This window comes from Papio anubis, chromosome 7 (assembly GCF_008728515.1).
Source record: "Papio anubis isolate 15944 chromosome 7, Panubis1.0, whole genome shotgun sequence".
Lineage (NCBI taxonomy): Eukaryota > Metazoa > Chordata > Mammalia > Primates > Cercopithecidae > Papio > Papio anubis.
The window spans coordinates 112,026,359-112,044,429 of NC_044982.1; the positions used below are offsets into that span (position 1 = coordinate 112,026,359).

Genomic DNA, 18,071 nt, shown 5'->3' on the forward strand with positions numbered 1-18,071 from the left:
CCTCCTGGGCTCAAGTGATCCTCCCACTTCAGCCTCCCAAGTAGCTGGGACCACAGGTGTGCACCACCACGCCCCAGCTAATTTTTGTATTAGTCATAGAGATTGGGTTTTGCCATGTTGCCTAGGCTAGTCTTGAACTCCTGGGCTCAAGCAATCCACCTGCCTCAGCCTTCCAGAGTGCTGGAATTACAGGCATTAGCCACTGCACAGGGCCAGAAGTCCTGATTTTTAAAGGCTCCTCAGGTCCAGGCAAGCTGAGGCTGGGACAGACATTAATTCCTTGCAGGGTCTTCTCTTGATCCACTGAGGAAGTTGGTGACCCAGCCTCCAGGCCTTCCCTCCAGACCCTCCTTGAAGAAGAGTGAGAGCTGGTGGGCCTTAAGGAAGTTGAGACGTCATAGATGGACTTTCTTGGGGAGCTGGAAGGCAGAGCAATCGCAGGGAGGAGCCCACAACCCAGGGGCCCTCTAAAGCAAGTGTCTCCCTATGTGTGCCTACGGTGGGAATATGATGAGGAGTCTGTCATGGACTCGTGGCCAGTCCAGGTTGGGCAAACTTAGGAGGGTCCAGACCTCAGTCTCCTCACCTATAAAATGGGAACAACAAAAGCAGCTCTACTCAGGCCCCCGAAGAGCCAAAACAATCTTGAAAAAGAAGAATAAGGTTGGAGGACTCACACTTCTTGATTTCAAAGCTTACTACAAAGCTACAGTAATTGAAGTAGTGTGGTACTGTCATAAGGACAGACATATAACCAATAGAATGGAAATAGTGAGCTCAGAAATGAACCCTAACATATATGGTCAATTGATTTTTGACAGGGGTGCCAAGACCGTTCAATGAGAAAAGGACAGACTTCAACAAATGGCGCTGGGAAAACTGGATATCCACATGCAAAAGAATGAAGCTGGACCCTTACTTTATACCATATGCAAAAATGAACTCAAGATGAATTGAACACCTAAATGTAAGACCTAAAGTTACAAAATTTTAAAAGGAAAACATAGGGAAAAACTTCATGATATTTAACTTGGCGATTATTTCTCAGATATGATATTAAAATCATAGGCAACAAAACAAAGAGTAGACACATTGCATTCATCAAAATGAAAAACTTTTGTGCATCAAAAGACAATATCAAAAGAGTGAAAAGACACTCCGGAGTGGGAGAAAATATTTACAAATCATATCTCTGATAAAGGATGAGTATCCAGAATATATAAAGAACTCCTACAGCTCAACAATAAAAAGACAACCAATTCAAAAGTGGGCAAAAGTCTTAAATAGACTTTCTCCAAAGGAGGTATACAAATGCCCAATGAACACATGAAAAGATGCTCAACATCATTAATTATTAGAGAAATGTAAATCAAAACTGCGATGAGATACCACTTCATGCCTCCTAAGGTGGCTATGATTAAAAAAAAAATAGAAATTAACAAGAGTTGGCAAAGATATGAAGCAATTGGATCCCTTTTGCATTGTTGATGGGAATGTAAAACTGTTTGGCAGTTATTCAAAAAGTTAAATAAAGGATTACCATACGATCCAGCAATTCCACTCCTAGGTATATATATAAAAGAATTGAAAGCAGGGTTTCAACAGGTACTTGTACACAAATGTTCATGGCAGTGTTATTCACAATAGCTCAAAGAAACAGCCCAGTGGCCATCAATGGATCAATGGATGTACAAAATAAAGTATATGTGTAGAATGGAATAGTATTTTGTTATAAAGAGGAAGAAAATTCTGACACATGATATGACATGGATGAGCCTTGAAGACATTATGCTAACTGAAATAAGCCAGCCACAAAAGGACAAATATTATCTGATTGTACTTATAGGAGATGACTAGAATAGGCAAATCCATAGAGCTAGAAAGTAGAATCGAGGTAGAACAAGGTATGAGGTGAAGGAGTGGGGAGTTATGGTTTGATGGGTACAATTTCTGTTCAGGATGATGAAGCAGTTCAGGAAATAGTGAATGTTCTTAATGCCTCTGAATCAATACTTAAAAATGGTTAAAATGGTCAATTTTATGTTACATATAATTACCACCACCCCCAAAACTTTTAACCTCTGCTCACTCAGGTAAGTCAAATGAGGTCATGAAAATGGTACAAACCAGATGTATGCCCATTGTCAGCAACGGTAATTTTTGTTTTGTTTTGTTTTGATGTTGAGTGTTCGCTCTTATTCCCCAGGCTGGAGTGCAGTGGCACAATCTTGGCTCACTGCAACCTCTGCCTCCCAGGTTCAAGCAATTCTCCTGCCTCTGCCTCTCAAGTAGCTGGGATTACAGGCACGCACCACCACACCTGGCTACATTTTTTGTATTTTTAGTAGAGACAGAGTTTCACCATGTTGGCCAGGCTAGTCTTGAACTCCTGACCTCAGGTGATCCTCCCACCTTGGCCTTCCAAAGTGCTGGGATTATAGGCATGAGCCACCACGCTCGGCCAGCAATGGTAACTAATTACCACAATTATCTATGTTGACGCCTGTCAACCTAAAGTTCTACATGGAGGCACTGGGGAACTTTGAAAAATACTGATGTCCAGGTCCTACTCCCAGAAATCGGGATGTAATTGACCTGGGGTGTGGCCTAGGCATTGGGATTTTTTAGAATGACAGTCCTACAGTCTGGCTCTCTGCTTCATTTCTTTTCTTTCTTTGTTTTTTCTTTTTTGAGACAGTCTTGCTCTTTTGCCCAGGCTGGAGTGCAGTGGTGCGATCATGCAGTCACTACAGTTTCCAACTCCTGGCCTCAAGTGACCCTTCCACTCCAGCTTCCCAAATACCTGAGACTACAGGTGTGCACCACCAGGTACAGCTAATTTTTGTACTTTTTTTTTCTTTCTTTTTTTTTTTTTTTTAGAGAAGTGGTTTCACCATGTTGCCCAGATTGGTCTTGAACTCCTGGGTTCAAGTGGTCTTCCCGCCTCAGCCTCCCAAAGTGCTGGGATTACAGGCGTGAGTCACCCCGCCTGGCCGCTGTTCTATTTCTGACCTTATCTCCAACTACTCTCAACCTTGGTCACTCTCTCTAGCCATGCAGGCATGCTCTTGCTGCAGCCCATCACCCCCTCACTTCCTCCCCAGTGTGACTGTTTCCCGTTCCTGTTGCCACAGCTGGGAAGCCCTGAGTTCCATCTGACCACCGCATCCCCACACTGGTTGCTGGTCTCCAGGGTTCCAGCTGGCACTTCCTGTTGCCCAATGGTGGGTGGCCTGTCAACACAAGTGGGAGGAGCTGTCACTCTCCTGCCTGCTCCATCACCCATTGCTCAGTGTGCCAGGCCTCAGAAAACCACCACACCCTCCCATTAACTGCAAAGGGCTCTCTGACCCAGACCTGGGAAGGTGGCATCCAGGCCTAGCCCAGTCTGAAATTCCATGCTTGTGGCATCCCCCAGGCCCACATCCCTTCCATGAGGCTCAGTTTCCTCTCTGTAAAACAGTAATAAGAATACTGACCTCACAGGACTATTGCTGGAATTCAGTGAGATAACATAGATCATCTTGTTACTTGAAACCAAAGGAATGATTCTCTAATGGTGGAGTATAACATGCAATGCTGAACATCAGTGGAGGAGGCATTCTGGAAACAGCAAGATCTATGTATAAGGCTCACCCTATAGGTGCATATCCAATTATAAATCTGGGTCCCCTGGGACCTGTTCCTGGTCTGCTACCCCACTATGGTGAGCAGGAGGAGGTGGTCCCTTAGCACTGCCCTGAGCTACAGAAGGAGGTGGTCCCTTAGCGCTGCCCTGAGCCGCAGGAGGAGGTGGTCCCTTAGTACTGCCCTGAGCCACCCCATCCTCAAAGCCCTTATCTTAAGTGATGATGACCCTGACATCCTACAGATGAGGAAACCGAGGTTCAGAAAGGGAAAATGATTCTCCAAGGCCATCCAGCAAGTGTGGGTGAGGGCTGGGTGAGGCTTCGAAGAAGCCCGCTTCCTTCTTCTTTTTTTTGAGACGGAGTTTCGTTCTTGTTGCTCAGGCTAGAGTGCAATTGTGAAACCTCAGCTCACTGCAACCTCCACCTCCTGGGTTCAAGCGATTCTCCTGCCTCAGCCTCCTGAGTAGCTGGGGTTACAGGCACGAGCCACCATGCCCCACTAATTTTTTGTATTTTTAGTAGAGACAGGGTTTCACCATGCTGGCCAGGCTGGTCTCGAACCCCTGACCTCAGGTGATCCACTCGCCTCGGCCTCTCAAGAAGCCATTTCCTTCTAAGCCTGGAGGATGAGTCATTACTGAGTCTGTGAGGGAGGAACCTTCCAGAGCCAACCCAAATGGGAGTCCCGGTGTGGGCGGCCCAGGGCCCAGGGCATCATTCTCTCTAGCTGGAAGCAGAGGCAGTCTTGGTTTCCACCCAAAGTTCCCTCCATTGTGTGGTTTGCAGCGTCAGCCAGGCTCTGGGTGAGGAGGAAGGGCATCCCACTCACAGCCTGCAGCCTCTGTTTTCTTTTGCACGAGAGGAAACAGCCACCACCAGAGAGGGTGTAGAAAGGCAGAAGAAAGTATCTCTGCCACCACTTAGGGCAGAGACCTTTCATAATCCAGCTCGTGCCTTCCCTTCCTACCAGTCACCTTGCACAATGCTCTGGGCCAGAAAACTGTCTTCCAAACCCCCTTCCACACCTTTGCCCATGCCGTGCCTCCCACCTTGAGTGCCGTTTGTCCTCCTGACATCTCAAATCCTCACCCACCCTCCAAAGCCCAAAGAAAGGCCCTCCTTCTCCATCCCAGGGGCTGCCCTAGCTCTGTGTAGATGCCAGGAGCAGCCAGGAAAAGCACGTGGGTTCCTGGGGACTGGAGCACAAAGCAGGTCATCAAGAAGCAGATCTTGTTTTTTATCAAGAATAAAATTGAATTAAGAACACCAAATCGACCCAGAACCCTGCAGCTAGCAAATCCTGGCAGTGACCATCTGCAGGCATCGCAAAAGCAGATCAAGCAAGACCACAAACCTCTGCAATCTTCTAACACCTGAGCAGCCAGCCATGTCCTGTGGAACGGGCACAGATGAACCAAGTTCTTGGTCACCAGAGGCCCATGTACCACAAAGTATGCACAGTGTGTGGAAAGGGCGTGCTAGCAAACCACAAATTTGGCGTAGAAACACCAACTCAGTCTTGAAAGCAGGAATTACTTAGTTTTCTTTTTAAATATTTTCTTTTTAATGACACAGGTACTCTGTATTGACTTGCAGAAAATCAGATGGGGGATGGAGAGAATCCTACTTCCAAATCCATAGACACCAATGTTAATATGTAGGGAGCCATCCTTTCATCCTACACAAATTAAAATAGAAGCAAGAACAAACTCTCTAGAATTCAGGGGCAGAGGGCAATAGAGTTCGACAGACCTGGGTGGGAGTCCCTGCTCTACCCTGCACAGGTGACCCTGGTCTGGTCCTAATCCTGCCGTGCCTTAGGTCCCATCACAGAGTCAGGAAGACACTGACGATGGGTTTGGGAGCATGTGGACTGAATGGCACCATGCCTGGCACAGAACAGGCACTCAGCAAACAGGCAGCATTGCTGCTCCTCAGGGGATGATGTAAGTAGCTGGGATTCAGGGAAAAATTCTTCATGGGACTTGAAATAAATGTCATCTTTTTCATTTTTAATTGTTTGATTTAATTTTGAATAATTAATACATTCATATGGTTCAAAAATCAAACAGTATAAAAACATCAATCCTGAAAACATTCACAGACGCTCAGCCTCATCCCTCATCCATCTCTTTTCTCTCATTCTCCCAACAGGCAACCACTTTAATGAGCTCCCTGTGCATCCGTCCACAGATTTTTGTTGTCAATACAACAAGCCTGTGCCAGTATAAATGCATATTTCCCCACTTTTCACAATGGGTTGCCGACCAGACACACTGCTAGATACTCTCTGCTTTTTACAGGGAACACCAGGTCTTAAAGAGCTTTCCCAATCAGGAAAGGGAGAGCCTCCGTCCTCACTCCTTCTGACAGATGCAGCCAGGCAGGTGCTGAGAAGGTACTTGGTGGCAGCAAAGGCAGGATGTCCAGGGCCTTCAAAGCCACAGCAGTTTGCTGGGCTGCAAGGCCTTCCACAAAGTCAGAGCAGGCTCTAGTTTCCAGCAGGGCCCCACCCACAGGCCCTGATCCTTCCAGGCCATTCTGGGGTCCCTCCTTTCTGTGTGAAAAAGCTCCTGCCCAACCAGAGGACTATGGGGGATCCCAAAGTGGCTGCTAGTGCCCATGGCTAAAGAACTGTCCCCACTCTTTCACCCAGAAATGCCTCCTCCCCTGGAAAAGAGCCATTAGCCTCCTCTGCCCAAAGAAATCATCCCCAAGTGAAAAACCTTTAGAGTCAAAGATCTACCCATGGTGTTACTGTCCAGAATAATAAATAATTGTCAGTAACCTAAATGTTCAGCCATGGGGGATTGGGCAAAAAAATCACAGCATAGTCACCAAATTCACAAGCTAGAGCACTGTGCGGCCATGAACATCGGTGTGGCCGAAAATGAGGAACCCATGTCCACACCCACAAGTGTTCCTGATGGAGTGAGTTACGCTAAAAAAAGGAGAGGGTGGCAAACTGTGAACACTAGCGCTACTGAACCATACACCAAAAAAATGGGTAAGCTGGTACATTTTATGTTATGTGTATTTCACTACAATTTAAAATAAAATTTAGAATACTAGAAAAAAAAGGAGGGAGGGCCGTGCATGGTGGCTCACGCCTATAATCCCAGCACTCTGGAAACCAAGGCAGGAGGATTGCTTGAGCCCAAGAGTTTGAGACCAGCCTAGGCAACATAGGGAGACCTCACCTCTGCAAAAATAAAAAATTTTTAAAAGAGAGGGAAAATACGAAATTGTGTACACAGTATGCTTGCACCTATGTAAGGCAATCTCACCCAAACACAGCAATATCTTAGCAGTTGTGTGATTAGACTAAAGGTGCTTTCTCTTTTCCTAGTTTTCTCCATTTCCCCACTTTCCTTTTAGGATTTTATATTAGTCGATTTTGTTTCTTTAGACAGTACATATATACACATACACACTTTAAATATATATATACACACACACATACACACTTTAAATTATACATATACACACACACACACACACACATATCTTTAAACGCCCAGGATAGAACAGGTGCCCAGCAAATGTCAGGCTCTCCTAATGCCCCTGGGCCATGGTAGACAAGTCTGGGGGTAGAGACAGGCAGCTTTGTGACAGGTCAAAGTAGCGCCCCTCAGTCCCCTTCTCTGTAGTCTCATAAATGGGCATCTCAGCGTCTCAGAACTGGGGAGGGAAAAGGCACCAGCGGCTGAGTGCCACATAGGGAAGGGGCGGACCAGCCTGGCCAGTCCCACTGTGTGAAGCTGGTGAGTCACTGCCCCACCCAGCATCAATGCTGTCACCTGTTAAATGGGCTTGGGGAGGCTCAGCTCCTCCCAGTGTGGCACAGGGGTTTCCAGATGGAGCCAGAGCCCAACCTCAAAGGAGAGAGACGCCCACATGTCAAGGGGAAAGTTCACGCCTATTGTCCCCATACCCCCTTGGTGGTTCCCACCCAAAGGGTGGGTGACGGTCACTGTAGTGCATGTGGCCCAGCCTCCCCAGGTCCTTACTTTTCCTTTTAACTACCCTAAAAGGGATAGGATGTGGATCTCAATAGAATCTGATCCAGAACTAGATTTTCCCTCTTAAAACAATATCTAATGACATCTTTGCAAAGGCCATTAGATGGACATACATATTGTGAGGGATGGGGGGCCTGGGAGGGGATGGCACAGTTGAGATGCTGCTCCTCTCAGAGCACTCCTTGCCTGACCCAGTTATTCCTCCAGCCCTGGCACTGGACCATGGCTTCCTTCAGGTCAAGACAGTCTCATTCATCTGATTAGATGTTGCAGGGTGAAGAAGCTCAGGGGTCCAGGGTGGACCACCTAGTAGAGAGCCCTACTCACCAAATATTTGCAGAATATAACAAAAGTGAAATGAAGCGCTGGGCACTGTGGCTTACGCCTGTAATCCCAGCACTTTGGGAGGCCGAGGTGGGTGGATCATCTGAGGTCAGGAGTTCGAGACCAGCCAGGCCAACATGGTGAAACTCCACCTCTACTAAAAATATAAAAATTAACCGGATGTGGCGGCGCACGCCTGTAATCTCAGCTACTCGGGAGGCTGAGACAGGAGAATCGCTTGAACCCAGGAGGTGGAGGTTGCAGTGAGCTGAGATTGTGCCACTGCACTCCAGCCTGGGCGACAGAGTAAGATTCTGTCTCCAAAAAAAGTGAAATGAAGTAAAAAATGGGTTCAGGAAGGGAGATGGACCATGGAGACATTCACTGTCCATTCATTTATTCTATGAACACATCCTCAGCTGGTACCCCACTCATCAGCCCTGTGCAGAGGATACAGACAGACATTTCTTGCAATAGTTCGGCCGCCTACTGGGAGTGGAGCTGTGACAAACTGGGGGCAGGGGGAGGACCCTTCCTTCTCTGGGTTTCCCAGCTCCTTAGACTCAGTGCTAGGCTAGACAACATGAGGTCTAACGCCCTCTCCGCTCGGACAGCTGGGATTTGCAGACTCAACCTTGTCTCACTGACAGGTCCCACTCTGAGGCTCATTTACAAACTTCCTGCCAAGGGATGATGCTCTTTATCATCTGCATGTATCACAGAAATCACATTATCCCTTCCCTCCCCTGTGGCTGGTCTGCCCTGCCTCACTCCTACAGCAGCATGCATCTGAACACTCAGCTGCAGCTAAAATCAGGCTATAAATAAATACTGTGTGGTCACACTGATACAATTACAAAAACAGGTCGACCGAGGGACAGGACTGTGTCTGCACCCATGCTGAGTGTCCCCACTACTTCTGTACCATTACAGCTGCTTTTCAGACTGTTTCTGTCTCCTTCCTTACAATCAGGCTGCTAACTGCCCTGCCTGTGAAATGTCCTCTCCACCAACATTTATCCATCACCAACTGTGTATCAGGTACTGTGCAGACTGCCACCAATTGCTACATCTATAGGCTAAAAGACCCCAAGCCAAGTTCGTTAAAATTGTGGGTGAAATTAGAGTTCACAGGACCTGAGTAAAAGCTAGGGGACGTCTCCTAGGAGTGTAGTATATGAGCTTTAAGGAAAGCTCTTAGGGAAATCATCTTTGGCTCCTGAGAAACCACTTTTGCTTCCTCCCTTACTGTGAGCTAAAGCCAGACACAGCAGGGCTAGCTCCCCTCCTCCGCCCCGTGTTCTGTATGGGTGAGGTGATATGGGTGATAACTGAAGGGCTGTGATATCAAACATGATCTTTCTAGTTTAGCCAAAGTAGGGTCCCTCCACTCTGTCAACTCTGTCACCCAGACCAGAGTGCAGTGGCGCAATCTCGGCTCACTGCAAACTCCGCCTCCTGGGTTCAAGCCATTCTCTTGCCTCAGCCTCCCAAGTAGCTGGGATTACAGGAGCATGCCACCACGCCTGGCTAATTTTTGTATTTTTAGTAGAGTCAGGGTTTCATCATGTTGGCCATGTTGGTCCTGAACTCCTGGACTTCAAGTGATCCATCTGTCTTGGCCTCCCAGAGTGCTGAGATTACAGGCGTGAACCACTGCACCCGGCCTAAAAACCAGTCATTTCTAAACAGTGTGCTGGCAGGCCGAAGGGTTTAATGACAGTGCCTTGGGCTGGGGTGGGGGAAGGCCCAGACAAGGGCCAAGCTGGCTGGGCTGTTCCTAACATAACACCTGCGGTCAGAGTAGTGTGCCTTTTCTGTTTTACAGATTTGTCTACAAATGAAGCTTCAAAATATTGTTCTAGCCACCTTGTCTGATCTTCTTACCCCTCTGGGAGATAAGAGGATTTCCTCTTACCCCGAAGCCAAAAGATCCAGTGATATGAAAGATAGAGGGATCCTGAGACAACACAGGTGCTGCAGCCAGCCTGCCAGGGTTTAATCCCAGCAGTGTGACCTTGCGCAAGTCTCTTAATGTCTCTGTGCCTCAATTTCCTCATCTGAATAAGAGAGAGAACAGTAGCATCTGTTTGAAGGATTGAATGAGTGAATATGCATTCATCTTGAGAACAGCACCTGGCACATCTTTTGTGCTCAGCAAATGTTAGTTGTTATGCACTGGGATGGGCTGAGCATCAGGAAGAGGTATTAGAATCCAGAGCCCTGGGGCAGGTGATGCCTTGATGCGTACAGTGACCTTTCGGGGCGTCGGCCCAGACTCAGTGTGAAAGGTTCCCACTGGCTACTTCTCTCCCCTTCCTGCTCTGGCCTTCCCTAGGGAAACTATATGCCCACCCCAGACCCAGGGAGCCAGCCACAGAGGGGAGCAGGCACTTGGAGGCCAGGAAGCCCAGAGGTGCGACGAGCTCAGAGTGTGGGCAGGATGCCGCTCAGGAAGCTCCACAGGCGCTGGCTGCTTGCTTCTGCTGCTGCTGCCACACCCTGATCCCTTATATGCCACCCCTACCTGTGCCCAGATCCTGCCATAGGGGCTGCTCCTTGCCCAGCTCTGCACTAGGCTCTGGGCCTGGACAGAGGTCTCGGTGATAAGATAGTCAAGGGGTCCTGGCCTGCCCTGGGCTAGAGTGGACTGGGTTTCCAGGCCCTACCCCTTCCCCCAACTTTGCACACCAAGGCAGGGCAGCAAGGTGGTGACTCACATCCCCCACCCCCCAGGGCTCCAGCTGCCAGCCTGGGCCCTGAGCATCCTGGTGCCTGGTCCTCCGGCTGGGCTGAGGCAGCTCTGCCTCCATTCGATTATCTGGGCTGCGCCCACCCTGTCTTTGTAGAGATGGGGGAACTGAGGCCCAGAAAGGCACAAGGTGCCCTCCCCATGTGGGGTCCTTTGCCTACTGTGCAGTCAGTGCAGAGGAAGCAGAACATTCACACGCTGGCCACAGGCCCCAAGTGGAGCTGGCCGGAAGGGAAGGAAGGCCTGGCTCCGTGGCTCTCATCCTCCTGGCTGCAGCCCCAGGAAAGGGCCCAGGGAGGGCAGGGCAGTTGGCTGGGGCTCAGCCGGCTGAGCCGAGGGCCAGAGAGTCCTCTTCGGGGTTGGAGGCAGCACCCCAGGACAGCCATATTCCCCAGCTCCAACCAGAGAGGTCTCAGCTTTTCCCCAGAGCCCTGGGCACAGCTGGAGCTGAGGGGCAGAGGGGGAGTTGAAGGACAGCTGGAAAAATGCTGAGATGATCCGGGGGTCCAAGCTGGGCTGCAGGCTACGTGGCCCGGGCCAAGTCACTTTACCTCTACCACTGGCTGGGCGCCCTTATTTCATGGGGGAAATGACTTGATTTAAGCCTGTGTTGAATTTAAGAAAGTAAGCAAGCAATTGCCCGCCTGGCTGCCTCCTTGAAGGATCCCTAAGGTCTGCAAGGGACAAGGGGCTGGGTGAGGGAAAGAGAATTACCATTTGGAGTGAGGCAAGGGACTGGGGTCTTTAGTGCACTGGATCCCCTTGCTGATCCAATGCTTTAGTTGGTGTGTTGATTTTTATTTATCCCCATTATATAGATGGAGAGACTGAGGCTCAGAGACAGAAATGACTTGCCCAGCCTATAAGTAACAGAGCCAAGACCTGAACCCAAGTTTGTCTGGTCTCTAAATCTGTGACCCCTCCTTTGCTGCCCCACACATCCTCCTCAAGCCCCCACCCATGTGTTACCCTCTTCTGAGGAGCTCCTGCTGTGGGGAGAGGTCTCCCAGAGGAGAAAACAGCTGGGGCAGCAGAAAGGAGGACCCTCATTCATGGAGTCCACTTGCCTTCCAATCCAGAAGGGTGGGGGCCCGGGTCACCTCCATGACTATTAAGACCAAGAATCAACCACTATTTTATGAGAAAGCTCCCCTCTCAGAGCCGCATCCCATCACCTGCATGGAGATTTCAGCCTAGCTCTGCCCGCTCCACTTGTTCAGTGCCCCCAACCATCCTCACTCACCCAAAATGCATCTTTGAACTGCAGCTGGGGCATCATCCTCAGGCGTCTGCCGCGGCAAAGCTTGCTCTCCTGCCACAGGCTGGCCTGATGGAGGGCCAGGCGCCAGCAGCACCGTCCCAGTCCTGGCAGGGCTGGCCCAGGCCCCCCTTCCCGGCCGGCGCCGTCTGCAGCACTCAGAAGGCAGCCATGAGCCAGAGAGGAGCTGCCGAGGGGAGGAAAAGGCTCAACCTGTTTTGTTTGGGGCTAGAATCGGCAGCAAAATGAGGAAGGAGTGGAGCTCAGTGATGGGAGGGCGGGCCCTGGTGTCCAGCCCAGCCCCTCGCCGACCCTGCGGTGATGGAGGACACAGTCTGGGACCCAGAGCAGGGAACAGGGATGCCAGCCCTGTGTGGGAGGCAGTGGCCAGTGGAAGAGGCAGGCTGGAGTTCAGGCCAGGCAGGCAGGCAGCCCGAGGCCTGCGCAGGAAGGTTTGTGCAACCTCCCCCCGGGCGGGCGTGGGGCCCTCGCCCACAGGAAGTGGAGTTGCTGTGCTCCCCTGTGCAGCCCCGCCTGCCACCTGCCATCCTGCTCTTGCCTCTGCTTGCCCCTCCAGAGGCGCGGGCTCACTATTCCAGAGGTCATATGCTAAGGGAGCTTGAGGCCCACCGACAGTGTGGCCAGGAGGGGCCCAGGAACCCCAGGTGTGTCACTGGCCGGCCAGCCCAGCGCCCTTCCAGGCTGGGCCCAGAGATGCCAGACTCTCTACCCCGCACAAGCAAACCATTCTTGAGGGGCTTACCCAGGCCTAGGGCATCTGTCATGCATCAAACCCGGGCTGCTCCGGGACCCGAACCAGGTCCTGCCCTCAAGGGTCCCACAGTCTGGGGGCAGACACAGCTGTGCTCTGGGGGGCTGTGAGCACACAGAGGTGAGGTGAGCAGGCAGCAAGATGAGGGAGAACAGCCTGAGGCCCCGGCACTGCCCCCCACCCCCCACCACCGCCACCGCCGCAAGTCTCCCGATTAGACACTGTTTGGGGCAGAAAACCCCCCTCTGAAGATGGAGACTTCCGGCTCAGTGAATGGGAATAGACGGAGAGAGAAACAGGATTATCAAGGTACAGAGTAGGGTGTTTGGAAACCCAGCCTGAGGCCCAGTTTTTGTTTCATTTTGACCCTACCCTTCAAGGGCTGAGGGACCTTAATAGACTCTCCAACTCGCTGAGCCTCAGCTTCCTCATCTGCCACACCCAGTCTTTGGAAAGGAGACAGTGTCAAGAATATTTCTGGAATTTCCAGTTTGGTGTGCAGGTGCTGGGGGCACTGTGTGGTACCACCTGAGGAAGAGCCCTGGACTAGAACCCCTACCCCAGCCCTGAGGAGCCAGGCCCTGCCCCCTCAGCAGAAGATGCAGCAGGAAGTCCTGAGCCCAGGGCAGGCTGGCAAAATGGGATGAGTCAGGGATTGTCCACAAATCACCACCCTCACTGATGTCTGCCTTACAGCTGACGGGGTGGTAAGATAGATGAGAGTTGCTGCAGATGAAATAGCTGAGCTCCCAAGTGCCCATTATGCATGCCCAGGGTTTAGAGAGAGGTGCACACCCAGGCTCTGAAATAGCCACCCAAGAGGAAACACTCTGGGGAGAATTGCAGAGCAATGGGACTGCCCCCAGAAGGCCCTCACCTCCAGAAACCTTGGACTTGAGCTAACCTTTAATCTGTAAGGCACCCCAGTCAGGTTTTTTGTTACTTGCAGCTGAAGATAACTAATAGTGTAAAAATCCCCTTGAACTTTGTAGGCCATAGAGTGAGGCAGGCTGCACCTCCCCTCCCAATGGCACCACCACCTCTGATAGCACTGGCTCAGCCTCCCTGAGCTCAGTTTCTCCATCCATCAGATGGGATGATGCCTCTAGGTCTGGAGCAGTGTAGAGACCCTCTGTTAACAGAAGTCTCCTGCCCTCTTATTGGCAGAAAATCTCACAGCTGGGCTCCCTGCCCTGCCTCTCTAGGCGTCCTTCCCATCACCTCCCAGAGACTTCCGCTCCAGCCAGGCCTCTTCCCTCTCCCCCGAGGCACCTTTCCCACTCCCACCTGCTCTGTTCCCTGCCTCCCTTCTGGCAAGCTTTCCTTGATCTTCCTTACCTTGGCAAATCCTCCCACCCCTCAAAGCCAGCCTCAAGGCTCCCACACATGAGGCCTTTGTTTCCCAATTGCACTTGTCCAGCCAGGGCAGCTCCGGATGGAGGGCCATGCTGGTGATGGGCTGGAGCAACTGGGGAAGGAAGTAATGGGAGGAACCCCTGGAGAGACTCTGCAGTTCTCTGCTAGAGAATCTTCCTCCTCCCCTCCCTTCCACCCTTACCTATTGCAGCTCCCCGGGCTGGGCGACCAGACAGCCAATTGGGCTTTGGAGTACTTACCCAGCACCGGGTACATCATTCTGCTTTTCACATGGACCGCCTCACTTACACTGTCATTATCCCCACTTTACAGATGAGCAAACCAGTGATTAAAGAGTGTTAAGTAATGCACCCAAGTAACAGACAATAAGCGGAGGGCTGGGCTTTGGTCCGAGATCTGTCGGAAGTCAAAGCACATGCTCTTAACTTCCACGGTTGTCTTTTACCAACAGCCCTCTATTCAAAATGGGTTTCATTGTTCCTTTCTCCAGTTCTACCTCGAGACCCTCTCACCCAAGTTGATAGATAGAAAAACAGTCTAGAGAAGCCACCGGGGCTGATGGTGCTATTGGGATGAGAGGCTGCCCATTCGCAAGGCCAACCATGGGGAAGTATGAGCACATGACCCACTTTGGGCCTTTAGCACATGCTATTCTGCAGTCACTGTGTTATTTGCATCAGTTGAGGATGCTTTTGGCTGCAAAGAACATAAACCAGAGGGTCTGACACAGAGGATGTGTGCTGTCACCTACACAAAGGGGCTGGAGGCAGGGCAGCCTCCAGCTGTGGTACTTGAGGGCTTCAGCTCAGTCTCTCTGAGTTTCTCCTGCATCTATGCTTTTCCTCCTTGGGCTGGAGGCCAAGGAGCTGCAGCAGCTCTAGTCTACAACCCCAGACACAGCCACAAGCAGAGAAAGAAAAGGACACCTGCCCTTGTGTCTCATTTTCTCCAAAACCCCTGCACTCTCCCTTCTGCCCAGCTCCCCAGAAGACCTTCCCCTGTGTCTCCTTGGCCCAAAGTGGGTCATGTGCTCATAATTCCCCATGGTTGGCCTTGCAAATGGACAGCCATGGATTCTGAAAGCCAACCACGTGACCACCACAACCTTCTCCTCAGCCCAGGCACACAAGGACTGCTGAGCACCAACTCCTGCAGGGTCCTGCTGGGCCTGGGGCCTCAAGGGGAGGCCAACTTGGTTTTTGCTCTGAGGGGCCCAGAGACTGACAGACAGGTTCCAGGAAGTTCTTTCTCCATGAGGAGTGGCTCAGAGCAGGTGAGACCAGAAGAAGATATTGTGATGACTTAGACAGGAATGAGGTCTGGTTGGGGCAGGTGGGGTGGGGCTTGGGTGGATTGGTGGGATGTCAGGGAGATGGAGGAGCAAGACTGAGACACATCTGAGTGCCCCTCAGAAAAGAGTACTGTCCTAGGGGGCCCCTATTCCCAGCAGCCCCATCCACACCCACGCCCAGGCCCCTGGAGAGAGGAATACAGTCCTGAAAATCACCGCTTTTTAGTGACTGTTCCAGCTGCTTCAAAACAATTTGCCTTGAGGTCTGTGCAGTTGTGCCTCAAGCCAGGCTGTGGGGGCATCTCCCTCCTAGGCAGAGCCCCTGCCTGTTTTGCATGGTATTTGAACACATCTGCTTGAAGAATTCAAGAAGCAGTAGCTCCAAGGATTAAGAATAAAATGCAAAATCAGGTTTTATAACATTTATTGTCACAGCCCCCACCACCGACTGGCAGGACTCAGCTCCTGAAGACACTTCATCCATCCCTCTGAGCCACATAAACAACAAAACCAGTAACACCAGCTGCCACAGAAGGAGGATCAATATTTACAGGACCTCCACCAGTTTCACAGGCTCGATCTCATTGATTGCTCACTGCCTGGACAGCTACATAATTTTTTTTTTTTTGAGACGGAGTCTCACTCTGTTCCCCTGGCTGGAGTGCAGTGGCCCGATCTCGGCTCACTGCAAGCTCCGCCTCCCGGGTTCCTGCCATTCTCCTGCCTCAGCCTCCCAAGTAGCTGGGACTACAGGCGCCCGCCACTGCGCCCGGCTAATTTTTTTGTATTTTTAGTAGAGACGGGGTTTCACCGTGGTCTCGAACTCCTGACCTTGTGATCCGCCCACCTCGGCCTCCCAAAGTGCTGGGATTACAGGCGTGAGCCACCGCGCCTGGCCGACAGCTACATAATTTATGGGGCCAGTGGAAGATAAAAATGTGAGACCTCTTACTTAAAAAGCAGGGAAATACAAAAAACTAGCCGGGCGAGGTGGCGGGCGCCTGTAGTCCCAGCTACTCGGGAGGCTGAGGCCGGAGAATGGCGTGAACCCGGGAGGCGGAGCTTACAGTGAGCTGAGATCCGGCCACTGCACTCCAGCCTGGGCGACAGAGCGAGACTCCGTCTCAAAAAAAAAAAAAAAAAAAAAAAAAAAGCAGGGACAAAATTGTGGTTAAAGGTACTAATATATAAAACTTATTTCTTTACTGCAGTCTCTCGCTCAACCTGGAATGGTGTTTTTGATTTGTTATTTAACATTACACTCCCTTGGGCATGGGAATATCTGTGGGACAACCTGCCCCGCCCCACTCTCTGACTTGACTCAGTTCTGTTTGAAATTGACCAGTTGCTTGGAGTTCTCCTCCTGCCAGCCACCACGCTGACCTGTGTTCTGCATTCCCCAGCGGGGGTTGAGGAAGTCAAGCCAGGCATTGCCATTTCCCATGGACCTGCCTCACCAACCCACAGTGGACAGGCAGTTCCCAGGGGTGTTGCAAAGTCCAGGCCGGGATGCACTAGGGACCTGGGTCAGAAGTGAGTGAGAGGCTCAGCCCCCTGAGTCACCTGTTGAATTTGCCATGGTGTTGCCAGCCTGGGGCAGGGGCCACACTGCCATGGCCAATCCTCAGATGCTACCCGGTGTGCCCTTCACCCTGACTGTCACCATGCCTGCACTCAGGTCTCTGCTGGGGGCAGAGGGTGGCAGTGATTGCTAGGCAGAAGTGGAGAAGGAGACTGAGAACCAGTCCAGGGGAGGCAGTTGGAAGCAGGACCACAGGAACCAAAGCACCAAGTCCTTGATGTATGCTTCATTGTCCCACCAGACTGTACTTAAGAAAAGCAAATTCAAAAATAATGTGATTAAGAATTCCAAGATGGCAATCTCAGAGCATTAGACCCCAAGTGCAATTTCCTTACACAAGTTGCACATCTATGAAACCAACCCTGCTCATTCCTGTCTGCTCTCCACATAGCAGAGTGACATTTTCAGATCCACATTTGTTCATGTCAGCGTCCCACTGTCACCTTGCCATGATTTTCCATTACTCTCAGGACAATGGCCATTGCCCTTACATAGCCTACAGACCCTGCATAATTTGGTCCCAGCCTACTCTTCAAAACTTCAACTCACACTATGCTTCCGTCAATTTCTGGTACTGCTTCCCAGACCTTCTTTCAATTCCTCCATTCTGCCTCATTCTCTTCTACCCCGGGTTCTTCGCACATGATCTCCCTGCCTGGAAGCTTCTTCCCGTTCCATCCTAGATCCTGCCTTGGCCCAGCTAACTACTCCTTATCCCTTGGCCCTCTTATCAAATGTCACCTCTTCAGGAAAGCCTTCCCTGACCAATAAATGGATGAACGAATGGACAAAATGCAGGCAAGATGGAAGGCAAATAAACACCTGTTTTCTTTTTCTTTTTTTTTTTTTTTTTGAGTCAGAGTCTCGCTCTGTTGCCCAGGCTGGAATGCAGTGACGCAATCTTGGCTCACTACAAACTCCGCCTCCCAGGTTCAAGCAATTCTCCCAGCCTCAGCCTCCAGAGTAGCTGGGATTACAGCCATGCACCATCATGCTTGGCTAATTTTTATATTTTTAGTAGAGACAGGGTTTCACCATGTTGGCCAAGCTGGTCTCAAACTCCT

General features: G+C 50.7%; 1 protein-coding gene across 11 annotated transcripts in view; it reads right to left on the minus strand.

The window, feature by feature from the left end:
• Positions 1–12,477, minus strand: part of PSTPIP1 (proline-serine-threonine phosphatase interacting protein 1) — a 42,146-nt gene extending 29,669 nt beyond the window's left edge. For 7 of the 11 annotated variants that reach the window (XM_021940778.2, XM_003901248.4, XM_021940774.2 and 4 more), the window contains exon 1: positions 11,971–12,477. In XM_021940778.2, coding sequence (XP_021796470.2) covers positions 11,971–12,006 — 36 coding nt within the window. In that variant the 5' untranslated portion in view covers positions 12,007–12,477. The remainder of the gene's footprint in view (positions 1–11,970) is intronic. The other 4 variants (XM_031668452.1, XM_021940779.2, XM_021940773.2 and 1 more) reach the window with 4 other exon arrangements.
• Between the last annotated feature and the right edge of the window lie 5,594 nt (positions 12,478–18,071).